This window comes from Labrus mixtus, chromosome 15 (assembly GCF_963584025.1).
Source record: "Labrus mixtus chromosome 15, fLabMix1.1, whole genome shotgun sequence".
Taxonomy (NCBI): Eukaryota; Metazoa; Chordata; class Actinopteri; order Labriformes; family Labridae; genus Labrus; species Labrus mixtus.
Window position 1 is genome coordinate 13,875,941 of NC_083626.1, and position 15,711 is coordinate 13,891,651.

Genomic DNA, 15,711 nt, shown 5'->3' on the forward strand with positions numbered 1-15,711 from the left:
TCTGTACCTCTGTCTACGTCCAGTGCCCCAGCCAGACCCCAACACCCCGAAGCCAGAGGGACGACAAATCATCCCGGTGAAGGGGGAGCCCCTCGGTGTGGTCAGTAACTGGCCTCCTGCCTTGCAGGCTGCACTCGCCCGATGGGGGGCCACACAGGCCAAGAGCCCGGCCCTCACTGCTCTGGATATCACAGGCAAACCCCTCTACACACTCACATACGGTGAGCAGGTTTGAAAATGTTAAACAAAGAAGGTTTTTGAGAAACACTTCCCAAAGTTCTTTTTCCTTTGATATCGAGGCCCTGTTGTAAATATAAGATATGTCTCTTGCGTATAAGCTGATTCAACTGAATCAAATATGTTATTGTACTGGGCAGAATAACACCTACATCTCCTCTATTGTGGAGCTACAGTGGGCTGTGGAGTTCAACTATCTTGTATTCGTTATACAACATCAAAAAAGCTAAACAAACAGCCAACAGTACATTTTGAACTCTTTTTTTTCCCCTTTGCCTTCTTTACAGGCAAATTATGGAGTCGCAGTCTGAAATTGGCATATACACTTCTGAATAAACTCGGGACCAAGACAGAACCCGTCATACAACCTGGAGATCGGGTACGAGGCTGTCAGTCTCCACTCAGTGTGAAAAAGTAAAAGTATGAATATAAAGAAATATGGCGCATAAAACAAGTCTTTTTACTGTTTCTCAGGTGGCTCTAGTGTATCCAAACAGTGACCCTGGCATGTTCTGGGTGGCTTTCTACGGCTGCCTGTTAGCTGAGGTCATCCCTGTGCCCATTGAGGTCCCACTGTCCCGACAGGTAACAAAGTCACTGTTGTCAAAATAAAAGCCTCTGTGTTAATTATGAAAAAAACACAAGAACAGAAATATCACATTCAACTAAAATCACAAAACTATTGATGCTGTATATGTGCAACATATGTAAATTAGGCCTAATGGCTCATATGTTTGTATGAAAAAACATTGATTAGTTATGTCACCAGTTTATTGACAACTAGAGTACATGTTGTTTTTAATTGTCCCATTTTGGTATAGTAGCCTTTCCATGTGTGTCAAGTGTCTTGAGCCATGTCTCACTCCATAGGATGCAGGCAGCCAGCAGATTGGCTTCCTTTTAGGCAGCTGTGGCGTCAGTCTGGCGCTGACCAGTGAGGTGTGTCTCAAAGGGCTGCCCAAGACACCAAACGGAGAGATCATCCAGTTCAAAGGTCAGTCAGATGCTAATCAAATGACTGCTGACTCAGCAGCAGTCATTTCTGTTTTGGTCTCTTTGGGAGCCATTATATGGACTCATTAAGCTGAATATACAGTGTTTGTTCTCTGGCCTATATTGTCCCCAATATGTGAGTGAATGACTCTGTGTTCATCTGCTCGTACTGTATTAACGGTTCACCTTTGGCCTTGAAACCAGAGGGATGCAAGGGGACCTTTGTCATCTTAGTGTGGCTCCATATCCCTAAACACACTTGTTTTTTTGGTTTGTGTCAGCTTATTTATTTGTGTGTGTTTTTTGTTATTATGTCACTAGGATGGCCGAGGATGAAATGGGTTGTCACAGACACAAAGTACCTGACCAAACCCTCCAAAGACTGGCAGCCTCACATACCCACCGCCAACACAGACACCGCCTACATAGAGGTACTTTTCCAGGGCATAAAAATCACCTTTTCAACTTGATTTCACTGTTAGCATGGTACCTTTTAGACACTGATGTTTTGAAATTGAAGAGAATTTCATTCTTCAGATACAGGATGACTGAGTCTTGTCAACACTGCACTGAAAGCCTTAAATGTCAGTCATGAGAAACTTTGGAAACATAACTAAATGTTAACTTTAGAATGAATTTGAAAGTATACAGTTTCTTCATAATTATATAGCATTATATATTTGTTTTTTTAATTTTTCCTTATTTCATTTTCTTACTTTTAATGTTTAAAGTTTACATTTAATGACGAGAGGACTCTTGAAGTTCTTTACATATACTTGTATGTATTATTAATGATATGCTGTTTTTTGGTTATGTCTGTGTGTGTGTGTGTTTTTCTCCATAGTACAAAGCCAGTAAGGAGGGGACAGTGATGGGAGTTGCTGTGTCCAAGATCTCCATGCTGACTCACTGTCAAGCCCTGTCACAGGCCTGTAACTACTGTGAAGGTCAGTTCTCTAAATAACTTAATTAACTCTCTTCATGTCTGTTAGGGTGAGGTTCCTTAGAGCTTTAAACTGAGCATTAGAAAATCATTTTTAGAATTTGAACAGTGCTCAGCTCTTAAGCACATTTCATCATAAGCCTTCCTCATAATTTATTTTCATCCTCTCCGGCTCAAAGAAGAGAGGTACCTCAGTGAAGATTAACTGAGGATCATATAGAGAGAACACACTCTAATGAAGCACAAAATTACATTTCTGGAACTAACCCACTTGTGCATACACAGTAAACTGATGATTGAGCATATTTTCACTTAGTGTGTTCACTGTCTTAGGAGAGACGCTGGTCAATGTGTTGGACTGTAAGAAGGATATGGGCATGTGGCACGGCGTCTTAACGGTGAGATCCAAAACAACAAATGTGACAGCATATCCACACAAGTTAACAGTAATATTTTTGGTATGTTTTGGCATGTTGTGGCAATGATGGCGTCTTTTTTTGTTTCCAGAGTGTCATGAACAGAATCCACACCATCACAGTGCCGTATGCTGTCATGAAAGCATGTCCCATGTCCTGGGTGCAGAGGGTCCACATCCACAAAGGTTCAGCCAACTACTCTTATATTCCAGTTTTCATTTTAGATTATTTTTTTCTAAAAACATGTATGTTGGAAAAGAGAAGAGTAGAACATACTTTATTGTCTATCCATTGTGTGTAAATGGAAGAAATGTGTCTTTTGGTTGCACTATGCAGCCATACAGTAAAAACACAACATATCACAGTTAATACAGGTTAAATACAATAACACATGAACTTCTTATAATAAGAGAAGCTGCAATAAAAGGATCACTTAGTGATCTATATTCACTAAAAGTCTGAGAAGAAAGATTGATTACTGTTTGAGATTTTTTAGCAACGTTTTTAATCGACAGAATATGAATTAAATTTAAGAGAATACAAAAACAGGATATTTTTTCTAGAAGGTTTTTTTTATTTTTTTAATGATAGAAGTACACATGTAATGACTTCCTACAGGACCACATAATTGAATAGTCAAAAAGCTGTATACCAATAAATGAAACAAACAGTGAGTACAGTATTTTTGGACACCATAAACAACATATTCCTCTTACCCTCTGGTAGCACGTGTGGCCTTGGTAAAGTGCCGTGACCTCCACTGGGCCATGATGGCTCACAAAGACCAGAGGGACACCAACCTGTCCTCCATACGGATGCTTATTGTGGCCGATGGAGCAAACCCATGTGAGTCGTATTTTTAAAATCATAGTCTCTTCAATAAAGAAGTTTGATGCACAGCTGATGTAACATGTGAATGTGTGCTTATTCTACCTTGTTTTATTGATGTTTTCTTCTCTTGTTTGTTGTCAGGGTCTGTGTCGTCCTGTGATGCCTTCCTGAATGTCTTTCAGTCTCATGGTCTGAAGCCTGAGGTGATCTGTCCATGCGCCACCTCTCCTGAAGCCCTCACTGTGGCCATACGCAGGTAACACATCTGAATACTCACATGCTCTGGAAAGAACGAGCTCATATAAAAATAGGGACGTTTTGCCTCCAGTTAACCAGAGAAGCTTTTTCGAAGCATTTACCATCTTGTATGTGGATGTAAAGATTAATCGTAAAATCGTGCTAAATCGATTCAAAGGTGTCAAGATTCACATCGGTACTCTGAAAAATTAATCGCAATAATATGGTGAGCGTCAGCAGCTGCAGAGCAAGATTTTGAAATTGAGGTTGCACTACCGTCTTTTAAATCGGAGGTGTGGAAACATTTTGTCTTCCCCGAGACAGAAAATGAAAGAGGTGAGAAGACAACAGACAAGACAAAAACTGTGTGCAAATATTGCAAGAAGACAGGGAACTACACAAACAGCACAACCAATGTGATGCAGCATTTAGCCTACACCACAATGGCAAGATCACTTCCCCTTGTTGTGAGAAAAAAATAAACCATTAAAAGGTCAAACCACACTGACAAGTAGATTTGCAGCCCCTAAAGGAATCTTCAGTCATAATTTGTCTCCAGTCTCATTTTGTAAAATAAATTGTGAGAGAATCGTATCGTGTCCTGAGTTGAGTGAATCGTTACATCCCTACCACACAAGATGTTAGGGATGAGTGACTTGAATGAAAAGACATTAGAAGTAGAAAGAGTTAACCTGAATCATGGCTACTTGCAGAAGAACTTGAATGTTGCATGAAATTAAAGGAAAGGCATTAAATAAAGACTTTCAGATAAAATAATGTATGAGTTCTGGAATCAGTTTGGCCCCTCAGTGCTTACTGAAGTCCTTAAAAAAAATCCCACTTCTGACTTATGGACTTTTCATAATTTAAATGAAGAATCATGGCTACATTAAAGCATTGAACATCTTTTAGATGAAATAAAGTTAAATGTATTCCCATGTGATTTTCTCACTTCTTTTCTCAAATCAGGCCTGGTGCTCGGGGAGCCCCACTACCAGCCAGGGCCATCCTGTCCATGGGCGGGCTGAGCCACGGCGTGATCCGCGTAAACACAGAGGACAAGAACTCCGCTCTCACTGTTCAGGATGTGGGCCACATCATGCCAGGAGGTAAGCTAACAAAGCTGGATTCAATTGTCACTTCTAAAATACAGCAGCTGACATATTTCTGTCCATTTTTTAACTTTGAGAATGTTTATGTTCTGACCTCTTTGTTTGCTTCAGCTCTGATGTGCATCGTGAAACCAGACGGGCCTCCTCAGCTGTGCAAGACTGATGAAATCGGAGAGATTGTGATCAACTCTCGGGCTGGAGGCACCATGTACTACGGCCTGCCTGGTGTCACCAAGAACACATTCGAGGTCTGTCCATGATTAAAAACTACAGAAGTGCTTGATGTGTTTTGCTAGTGTCGATGTTTATAATTGTGTTGTTAGGGGACAGTGTGGAACTAAAATGCCAGGGTACACTTCTTTTAAAATAAACTCTTTATTGTCTTTGGTAAGAAAATAAAACCCTTGTATATCACTAAAACCAACACAATACATGTGATAAAAGAAGAAAGAAAAGATGAAAGGAAAATGTCAAACACAGCAGCCTGACTAACATTCAGATCTGTTCATCAGTCCAAACCTTGCTTTGAATGTCATTGTGTTTAGAAAGTTGGAAAAAGAAAGTTCCATATTTTACAAAATATGTCGTTGACAGTCATTCTTTTCAATCACTTGGAGGCTCTGTAGGATGTTTTCTCCTTTAAGAGCTGGCAGTGCATCGTTTAGCCTCCCTGAAACAAACATGAGGCATAGACTTTATATACAGTAGCTTGAAATGACAAAGTCATCAGGGTAAATATTAAGAATACACAGTGTAGAGTAAAGAGGCTCCACTTTATCGATAATATGACCACACATATCCAACACCTTCCCCTAGGGCACATTTTTTGCCCAATGGGGCTCTGGCAAATGTCAAGTAGCAGTGCAGGAGATGTTTTTAGAATAAACAATAGAAATTGGTCCCAACCTGTATAAATCATTGTGATAAATAATTGTCATTGTAGCATTTATTAAAATAATCATGATTATCGTTTTGGCAAAAAGTCCTGCAGGTCTTCCACCTCATGTTGAGTTTATGCTGTGATCATCCCCGGTTCATCCTGAAACCTGTACACTGTTTACTTGTTTAATAATGGATGTGAAAGAAACACAGATTTCTATGATCACCACTAGATGGTGCTACTTCCATCATGACTTTTCCCTTTTGAATTGATTCTCTCTTTTACTGAAAACAGGCTTTAACCTTTGATATTATTCCCTCTGAATTATCCTCAATAATTATTTTATACTCACGTCCCTGAGTGTTTTTGCACAATACTTTTTTCCTTCAAATATTTAAATTAACAATCCCAATCCCTAAAACACTCGGAGGGCAGTTTAAAATGTAAATAAATTAAAACAGAAAGTGATGATTTGTTAAACATTGAAACTGCGTATTTGATTGAAAATATTACAACGTCAACATTCAAGATACTGAAGCTGAAAAATGTTATTGTTTTTGAAAAGTGCAATGCCCAATTTGAATTTGATGCCAATAACTTTCAAAACAGTTTGGATAGTGGCTGAAAAGATGTGAAATGCTTCAAGAAAACACCCGGACATTTCACAGTTAAATAGGTTAACTGACCACAGGTTAGTAACATGATTAGGTATAAAAAGAGCGTCCCAGAGAGGCTGAGTGTTTCTGAAGTAAAGATGGGGAGGGGATCACCACTCTGTGAAAGACTGTGCTGGCAAGTAGTGTAACATGCAAAGAATAATGTTTTTTAACATGCAATGAATTTGAGGATTGAATCGTCTTTAGTACTAACGTCATTTAAAGGTTCAGAGATTCTGAAGAAGTTTGGGTGTGAAACTGGCCTACCTGCAGTCCCGTTTTGTCACCCGTCCAAAATGTTTGGAGCTGTGAAGCGTAAAATAAGACAATGAGACCCGTAACTGTTGAACAGCTCAAACCCTTCACTAAGCAAGAACGACAAAAATTGCCCCCATCAGGTCCCACAACGCTTACAGTGTGTTGTTAAAAGAGAGAAAGATGCTAAAGGGTTGTTAACATGAACCTTTCCCAGTGTCTTTGAAACATGTTGCTGCCATCAAATACACAGTGGGCATTTCATTTTCCTAAAACAATGACATTTCTACGTTTTTTCTATGTGCTATTTTTGATCATATATGGGGTTTCAGCGTTTTACAAAACATCCCGTTCTGTTTATCTTTACATTTTACACAGAGTGTTAGGGTTGTAATTAAACACCCTGAACTAAACTTTTAACTGCAGTCTCACACTTCTTTTTGCATACCGAATATAATGTTGGAGAAAATGTGGAGTTTTGTAATGATTTGGGAGAATGCTTTATTAATGTGTTTATTTTCAGGTGATTCCTGTCAACCAAGCTGGAGCACCCATTGGAGAAATTCCCTTCTCTCGAACTGGTCTGCTTGGATTTGTTGGACCGGTAAAGCGCGAGTACACAAAAAAAAGATTGTCTTCATTTATTCTGAAGAAATGAGGCGTCTTGCTCAGTCTTTGGTCTGCTCCACAGGGCAGTCTGGTGTTTGTTGTGGGGAAGAACGAGGGACTGCTGATGGTGAGCGGGAGAAGGCACAATGCAGACGACCTTGTGGCCACGGCCCTGGCTGTGGAGCCTGTGAAAACAGTTTACAGGGGGAGGTGAGACACTGACATCACTGTTCCTTCGTGCACCCTCTTGCTGTGTGTTTGTCTGAATCGTGTGAGTTTGAATTTCTCTGTGGTCATTCATGCAGGATCGCGGTGTTCTCGGTGACAGTGTTTTATGACGAGAGGATAGTGATTGTGGCAGAGCAGAGGCCTGACGCCAGTGAGGAGGACAGCTTCCAATGGATGAGTCGAGTTCTGCAGGTAAGTTCAATCCAAAGTATCACAAAGTGTGAATATTAAACACATATTTTTTTAAGCTTGATGGTTTAATATGTACTATCCTTTGTTACCTTTCTCCTTTTTATGACCTCAGTTCCATATGAGCCTTTTCTCATAAAGAAATGTAATGACATACAGTGTTAATTTTGCATTTAATATACTATTATATCTGCACAGGCCATTGACAGTATCCATCAGGTTGGTTTGTACTGCCTTGCACTCGTCCCAGCTAACACCCTCCCAAAGACGCCTCTTGGAGGCATCCACATCTGTGAAACCAAACAGAACTTTCTGGAGGGGAACCTTCACCCCTGTAACATCCTCATGTGCCCACACACCTGTGTTACCAACCTGCCTAAACCACGCCAGAAACAACCAGGTAGACCACTTCAGACTCTACATGCCAATGCTTACAATATAACACCAGAGCAACAATGGAAGTATTGGATAATGATGTCATTATTTATGTGGTTTGTGACATCTTGACTCTCTGATTGTCCTCCGTCTTTTCAGTGGATGTGGGTCCTGCTTCTATGCTGGTTGGGAACTTGGTGGCAGGGAAACGGATCGCCCAGGCTACAGGCAGAGAGCTGGGTGTGGTGGAGGACCAGGATCTGATCAGAAAGGTACTGTTTGCCATGAAGAATCTGAACCACGCTTTGATCACACCGACCAGTTATCAGAAATGTAGAACCCTTATCAGAAGCTTAATGATAGATGTGGAGCTGAGCCTGGTTTATGAGTGGCTTTTCAAGAGCTTCACTTTTTTTTGTCACTGTACTTGGAAACTTTTTTGATAATCAAATGAAGAATTAATAGCGCAGTAATTCCAAATATATGATGATTCCAGCTTTTCTAACAATGTATTAGTGTTACTAAACTGAATGATGACAGGAAAATAATTTGCACTTTGCTTGAACATTAACAGAAACAAAACTTTAGTTTCAATCTAACAAAATAATCTGATGTACAAACTGTAAATGCTCTTCTGAGTGTATGTTGAAGACGATCATGTATCAGTCAGTTGAAAATGGATGCTATTGCTAATATAAAACACTCTGTTGTTCTGCCTTTACTTCACTTGAGTTGGGCTTTAGCTCTCTATGTGGCCCACCATGATGGTAAGGCTCGAGCCTGGCCCCCACCGGACTGTGCTTCTTCTGCTTCTGTCAGCCAGATGTGCTTCTGCACTGTGCAGGCTGGCTTCTTGGCCAGCAGGGGTCAGCACACTAAACTAATCGACAGTAATACATTCGAACAACGGAAAGTAGCTGTTCTCTAGGGCTGGGGAAAACAGCTACTTTCCACAATCTCTATTTAAAAAAAAACAAAACATGTATCTGCAGTAAGTGAATTAAACTTGATTGCCTTCTTGCTTTTCTGAGATAATTGAGGCTTCTAGAACATAATTATGAACAATCACCATGTTATCATTAACTGTAAGGCACTATAGCAATATCTTGTAAAAAAAAAAAAAAAAAGTAGAGATTTGAACCATTTTGGTGTGCACCTCTGCTCGCTGTGTTCACTGTGATGCTCCCTCGTGTAGCATGGCTTGGTGAGACGTCAGGGCATGATATGACTGTTGACCTGTTGTCTGACTCACAGGATGGCTCGGGTCAGTGATATTTATATGGCAAGCAATGTGTCAAAGCGAGCTTCTATAATTTGTTGTCCAGATTTGTTGTCTTTTCATGTGTCGTCTGATAAATGGATGTTCAGTTTGGCCTCTGCCTTTGAAGAATATCTTCTCTTTCCTGTTTCAATCCTGTTATCTGTCCAGTTCCTCAGTTTATCGATCCAACACATCCAGAGACTTTATTTAATATTACCCGTTTCCTTATTTGTGAAATCACTGAGTGGATTATTCCCCCGAATAACTATTTTGGAGTGGAAACTTCTCTTCCAAAGCTTTGAATTGTCTGGATCCTTTGTTTGAAAGGCTGGTTAGTTTTGACAGCCACCAATTTGCCTCCCACCAGGTGCAGATGGTCCCAGCGTGACCCTGCACTTGGCAAAAATAATCTCTGGACATTTCCTGTTGTGTGCTTGTGTGTTTCTGTGTGTGAGAGGTCAGAAGCGTCACAGATTATCTCTGAGGTTCTCTAAATGGTTTCTGTTCTCTGTTTTTTTCCCCCTACGGAGTGTGTTGGAAATATGAACAAATGTATCTGTTATCTGACGTTATCTTATTTTTGGCTGTTGTTTTGATGAGACATGAAGTGGAGCTGTGTTGACTGTTTTCAGGCTAGCTTTTGCGTTTCTACCTGCTGGTCATTTTTCTATGATCTATTATTTGCCACTGACGCAGCTTATGTATTCATAATATTCATACATGAATAAAGCATGCAGTAGATGTTTTTAGTCAGTCCAGCGTTAATGTTCATGTGATGACACACTTTCTTCAACAGCACCAGTTCCTGTCTGAAGCCCTGCAATTTAGAGCACAAACTGACCCTGACCATGTCCTATATGTGCTGCTTAATGCCAAGGTAGATTACACACACACACACACACACACACACACACACACACACACACACACACACACGCGCGCACACACACAGAACAACTTGAGCGTATAATATACAGACTAATAAAGCACAAATAATGGGGATCCATTTTATTGGTGTGAGTGCAGCTGTTCTTCCTCTGTGCTGTAGGGGGTGGCAGTGTGCACAGCCACATGTTCTCAACTGCACAAGAGAGCTGAGAAAATAACAGCCACCCTCATGGAGAGGGGGGGCCTCAACACGGGAGACAATGTGGTGCTGCTTTACCCACCAGGTAAAGACACACATACTGTACACACATATCCAACATTGATCATCACCATTTCCTCATGTGTTTTCTGCCGTATGTTAGTTAATGAGTTTTCTGTCTGTCTTATCCCACAGGTATCGACCTGATTGCTGCCTTCTATGGCTGCCTGTATGCGGGCGTCATCCCCGTGACGGTGAGGCCGCCTCACCCACAGAACCTGCCTGCCACCCTCCCTACCGTCCGTATGATCATAGACGTAAGTGTGCACCACTGGGACTGTGTCATTCAAATGTGAACTAAACTTCTGAAGAACAGTGGAACATGGTTATATTACAAAGTGTTACCCAGTCTGACCTTACTTATATTTAGTATAGAGTCTTTGTCAGGTGCAACAAATAGAGATATCTTTACATAAGTAATTATCTTAGACAGCTTTTAAAGGTTCAGGGCACCTAAAGCACAAAGCAAACATATTTCATACTTAGCTGTATCCATGCATGTAGGACATTTCTGTGTGATTTGGCTTAACTGAGTTTTATTGCATTAGATTTGTGAGCTACAATAAATACTGAAGTGCTTGAAAGAAAGTAACTGAATTGCAGCAGATTGATCAAAGTAGTTATGCTGTTGATCCTTATAACTGATTCCCCTAGACAATAACAATTATGAAATGCCTTTTCATTTTGGCAGCTTAAGGGAAGAATTTGTAGCAGTTGTCACTGTTAACGTATGGTATTTTGTGGCCATGAATAAACTTCTTGTGTGTTTTCAGGTGAGCAAAGCAGCCTGCATCCTCACCACTCAACCTCTCATGAGGATCCTCAGGTCCAGGGAGGCTGCTGCCAGTGTCAACGTCAAGACGTGGCCCACCATCATCGACACAGGTGTGGTGCTAAGCATGATGTAAAGCAGCTGTCCACATGTGTTAGAACTTCATGGCTTTTATGACACATATCTGAGGGGTGAATGGATTTAGCACAAAACTTGAGACTTCAAAGGGTCATCCTCTCAATCTGACGCCTTATGCTGTTTGTCTAATTTTTAATCCTGAAGAGAGGTTGTCTAAAAGTAAAAGTATAGTGCAAATTTGCTTGGGATTAGAGTAGTAGTGCACATGATAAAGATAGTGTGATGAATGGAAAATACATCCATAGGTTTTTGAAATCTGCAGTGAAACATATTTGACAAAAAAACAGTTACCAGGTTGGAGCACATTCCTTATAGCAAACAGAAATAAACAGTGATATTTATTTTCCTTTGTAAGAAAAAGAACTAAACTCTACTTCCTTCTTCTCTCAGATGATCTCCCGAGAAAGCGGCCTCCGCACATTTATAAACCCCCCACAGCTGAGATGCTGGCCTACCTGGACTTCAGTGTGTCCACCACAGGCATGTTGACAGGAGTCAAGGTAAATCCCTCTCACAAGTCCCATATAATATGAAGCAATCACTTTGATTCATTGAAAGTGATACTCTCTTTAGCCTGAGGGGCTTAAGGTCCCAAATGAGTTCTGCTCGTTTTTACTCTACGTACTTACTCTACTTTGACTTTAGAGTAAAGATGTCTTGGGGTTGACACTACAGTAGACAGTTTTCACATCAGTCTGTTGACAGAGAAAAGATCCTTTGTACTGGTCTATCATTTATGTTCAAGATGTGTAGATAGGATCAATATTTTAGTTTGACTGTCAGTCAATATGTAATATAATAATAAGTATGAGGTGAAGCCTCTGGAGCAGAAACGCTGAGCGCAGCCTTTACAGTAAAGAAAAGATATTGAATCACCATCACTCAAACTGCGATAAGGCGTCAGAAAGACAAATAAGGAGAAGATGTTCTTTTTTTATAGTTATATATTTATTGTACTTTTATGTTTTTCCTAATTATGTTTGGAAAGGATTTTTCCTGTAAGAATAATAAATATGAACTGAACGTCTAGTGTTAGTTAGAGATGTGATGAGCAACACTGATGAAATGTTGATGTAGGGGAAGTTGATGTCTCACACATAAATCAACATCACTTAATAAATGTAATTTGTTAAATGTGTTCCTGAAAAGGTTTTTGAAATGTTTGACATTTGACAGAATCCTTGCACAGGAGGTGAACAGCATGTGTGCTTTTTTCTTATTTGTAGCAACAGAACTTGTGGTGAATTTGTTCTTATTGTGAAGGTCTGATGAAATCACACAGCATTTATTTTAGAGTTTCTGTCTGTTTCCTGTCAGATGTCTCATGCTGCAATAAGTACTCTGTGCCGCTCCATCAAGCTGCAGTGTGAGCTCTACTCCTCACGCCAAATAGCCATCTGCCTGGACCCGTACTGTGGCCTTGGCTTTGTCCTGTGGTGCCTCTCCAGGTAACACAATCCCCCCCCCCCCCCCCACACACACACACACACACAAATTTCACACAACCTGCCGTTCCTCTATTTGATGCTTAAGCAAGTGTATTTTCTCTGCTCAGTGTTTACTCAGGTCACCAGTCCATCCTTATCCCTCCCCTGGAGCTGGAGTGCTCGCTGCCTGTGTGGCTGAGCACGCTCAGTCAGTACAAGATCAGAGACACCTTCTGCTCCTACTCTGTCATGGAGCTCTGCACCAAAGGCCTGGGCACCCAGACAGAGATGCTGAAGGTCAGAATCACACTGAAACTCTCAAAATAATCCTGTGGCGAGTGGTTCCCCTTTGAAAAAAAAAAAAAAGGATCTGTTATTTCTGTCTTCACTCTAACAACACAGCGATTCAACTTGTGCACAGAAATATTTTCTGCTGCAAAGACTACTTGTCCAATTGAATATTTTTATTTTGAAATGAATGCAAAAGTGATGTGATGCTACAGTAGAGGAATGCATTGTCGATACTGTAGTCAAGCACCCAGAGGGCAACTCATAATTTGTTTGCTAATGTGAACAAGGAAACTAGACTATTATATATTAGAATGCAACCGATGGGAATCCATGTAAAAGTTAGTTACCAAGCAGAAAATGTTTGCTGACTTGTATGTAAGTGAAACTACGATTGTACAAACTACGTCAGATGTTAAAAAGCCCGTCTGAAAAGATGCGTCTTAAGCTCCCTTATGAATGCATCAGAGGAAACTGCAGAGCGTTGTTGCAGTATAAGGGTGTTCCAAAGTGTCAGAGCCCAAATCCAAAGTCACAATCCCCAGGAGGTGACTTGAGAGACAACAAGTAGTCTCTGGTCAGAAGACCTGAGGGAACCTCTGGGGGTTGTGGGGTTGGAGCAGGTCAGAGATGTATCCACGTGCCTGACCATGCAGGGCCTTATAATCAAAAACAAGGATCTTTAAAAGAATTCTGAAATTGATTGTAAGACAATGTAGGAAAAATAAAGTGATTGAATGGGAGTTGTGCTACTTGACCTACAAAGCAGTCTTGCAGCAGCATTTTGGGTCACTTGTTGGATAGGAGTTATGTAATTGACATGTGCTTCAAGGATATGTGTGACACATTCATGTGATCATGCGACTCAAATCTCATACTTACTAAGTTGACTGTAGGTATGGACCACATGTTGAGGATTATGTCTACTTAAAAGTTTTCTTGTGGTTGAACTCAATTTGTGTTTGTTCAGTATTTTTTTTTAAAGCTTGTGTCCATTCATGCCTAGTTAATGTTTGTATCCGGCTCGATCACACACAACTGTTAGAATTGTGAATAACCTTCAGCTGTGCATGTCTCCAGGCCCGGGGTCTGAATCTGTCGTGCGTGCGGAGTTGTGTGGTGATAGCAGAGGAGCGTCCTCGCCTCTCCCTCACGCAGTCCTTCTCCAAGCTCTTCAAAGATCTCGGCTTGTCTCCGCGTGCTGTCAGCACCGCCTTCGGGTCCAGGGTCAACCTGGCCATGTGCCTGCAGGTCAGTTTCACACAGACGTAAAGTACAATGTCTTCAGTTGTCCCTCTGCATATTTTATTTCCCATTATGTATAAATTGAGTATTTTTTGTCTGTGTGGTTTGAAGAAGAACACGTTTAGTCAGTTTCAGCTAACCAACCGCGCCACACATATTTGACTTATTTTAATCCACAAATCCTTTTTTTTTCTCCCATTGTTAAGTATTTCTAACAAATATTATTAATTCAAAACTTTTCTGGAAGCTTCAGCTTTAGTTACTTTTCCTCAGATTTCTCGATGTTATTTTTCTCTCTCTTTCAGGGCACTGCTGGACCAGACCCCTCCACTGTCTATGTTGACATGAAGTCACTGCGCCATGACAGGTAAGACTGGAAACTATGCTGAACAATAAAAGAAAATACGATACACTTTATTGTCCCCTTGGGGAAATTTGTCTTGGACTCACAGTGCTGCCAAACATTTAGCTGCTTCCACTCGAATCAATAAATAACAACAATAGAAAAACCACATCCGCACATAAACATACATGCACATACCAATACAGAGCAGCACAACATATATTCCACATTACCCATATTGCACAAGATCTGCAAAAACACAGAAAATGATTGTTCTCACATGACCAGACTGGTCAAACCAAACTTTGCCGGTCAGAGCATACAGAATATTTGATTTGCTGTCCTTTGTGGGTGTCCGTCAGGGTGAGGCTGGTGGAACGAGGAGCACCACAGAGTCTTCCTCTCATGGAGTCAGGCACTGTAAGTACCGATTACTGATTTAGAAGACTTAATGTAAGTGATGCTCATAAGACGTATCATCCATGAACTAAACCTTCATATCCTCTTGTCCTCAAAGATCCTACCAGGAGTCAGAGTCATCATAGTTAACCCAGAGACCAGAGGCCCACTAGGAGATTCACATCTTGGGGAGGTGAGTGGGCATAGGGGATCATAGGATGTTGATAATCAAACATTTCACCCCTTAATTCTTTTCTTATGATTCTGAAACAAATGGAGTGGCAAATGAATCAGATGAAAACGTGTTTGCTCAGAATTGAGACATCCCAGAAAGAAAAGAAAAAAAGAAAGGGAGAAAGAATTACTAAAATAATAAATTAAAGTTTATAAGCTCAAAAATTAAATGCTGCCAGCCTCATCCATCTCGTGTCGTCTTTGTTTAGATCTGGGTGAACAGCCCTCACAGTGCCAGTGGCTACTACACAATCTACGGGGAGGAGAGCCTGCAGGCGGATCATTTCAACACCAGACTGAGCTTTGGTGAGCCCCAAACTCTGTGGGCCAGGACCGGCTACCTGGGCTTCATCAAGAGGACTGAGCTCCTGGATGCAAGCGGAGGTGAGAGGACATTTAAAAGAGTGTGACATCAGTGATTTGTTTTGGTCCTTTTGGCTGGGTTTTTAGATTGGTTATATTTGTAACATATGCTATCATATCAGGCTGTGAGGTA

At 40.8% G+C, this 15,711-nt stretch overlaps 2 protein-coding genes across 2 annotated transcripts in view; one reads left to right on the forward strand and one right to left on the reverse strand.

The window, feature by feature from the left end:
• Window positions 1-15,711, reverse strand: part of rpl10a (ribosomal protein L10a) — a 199,148-nt gene that overhangs the window by 113,053 nt on the left and 70,384 nt on the right. The gene's annotated exons all lie outside the window — the stretch shown is intronic.
• The window catches only part of dip2ba (disco-interacting protein 2 homolog Ba), a 45,940-nt gene that overhangs the window by 25,750 nt on the left and 4,479 nt on the right, over window positions 1-15,711 (forward strand). Inside the window, exons 8-36 of the mRNA XM_061058605.1 lie at window positions 24-221; window positions 525-616; window positions 712-822; window positions 1,108-1,231; window positions 1,552-1,661; window positions 2,075-2,177; window positions 2,507-2,571; window positions 2,681-2,774; window positions 3,316-3,435; window positions 3,562-3,676; window positions 4,627-4,766; window positions 4,881-5,017; window positions 7,084-7,164; window positions 7,252-7,379; window positions 7,475-7,589; window positions 7,785-7,986; window positions 8,121-8,233; window positions 10,019-10,099; window positions 10,271-10,394; window positions 10,505-10,626; window positions 11,143-11,254; window positions 11,670-11,779; window positions 12,597-12,727; window positions 12,835-13,003; window positions 14,075-14,245; window positions 14,545-14,606; window positions 14,945-15,002; window positions 15,100-15,174; window positions 15,425-15,599. Coding sequence (XP_060914588.1) covers window positions 24-221; window positions 525-616; window positions 712-822; window positions 1,108-1,231; window positions 1,552-1,661; window positions 2,075-2,177; window positions 2,507-2,571; window positions 2,681-2,774; window positions 3,316-3,435; window positions 3,562-3,676; window positions 4,627-4,766; window positions 4,881-5,017; window positions 7,084-7,164; window positions 7,252-7,379; window positions 7,475-7,589; window positions 7,785-7,986; window positions 8,121-8,233; window positions 10,019-10,099; window positions 10,271-10,394; window positions 10,505-10,626; window positions 11,143-11,254; window positions 11,670-11,779; window positions 12,597-12,727; window positions 12,835-13,003; window positions 14,075-14,245; window positions 14,545-14,606; window positions 14,945-15,002; window positions 15,100-15,174; window positions 15,425-15,599 — 3,438 coding nt within the window. The remainder of the gene's footprint in view (window positions 1-23; window positions 222-524; window positions 617-711; window positions 823-1,107; window positions 1,232-1,551; window positions 1,662-2,074; window positions 2,178-2,506; window positions 2,572-2,680; window positions 2,775-3,315; window positions 3,436-3,561; window positions 3,677-4,626; window positions 4,767-4,880; window positions 5,018-7,083; window positions 7,165-7,251; window positions 7,380-7,474; window positions 7,590-7,784; window positions 7,987-8,120; window positions 8,234-10,018; window positions 10,100-10,270; window positions 10,395-10,504; window positions 10,627-11,142; window positions 11,255-11,669; window positions 11,780-12,596; window positions 12,728-12,834; window positions 13,004-14,074; window positions 14,246-14,544; window positions 14,607-14,944; window positions 15,003-15,099; window positions 15,175-15,424; window positions 15,600-15,711) is intronic.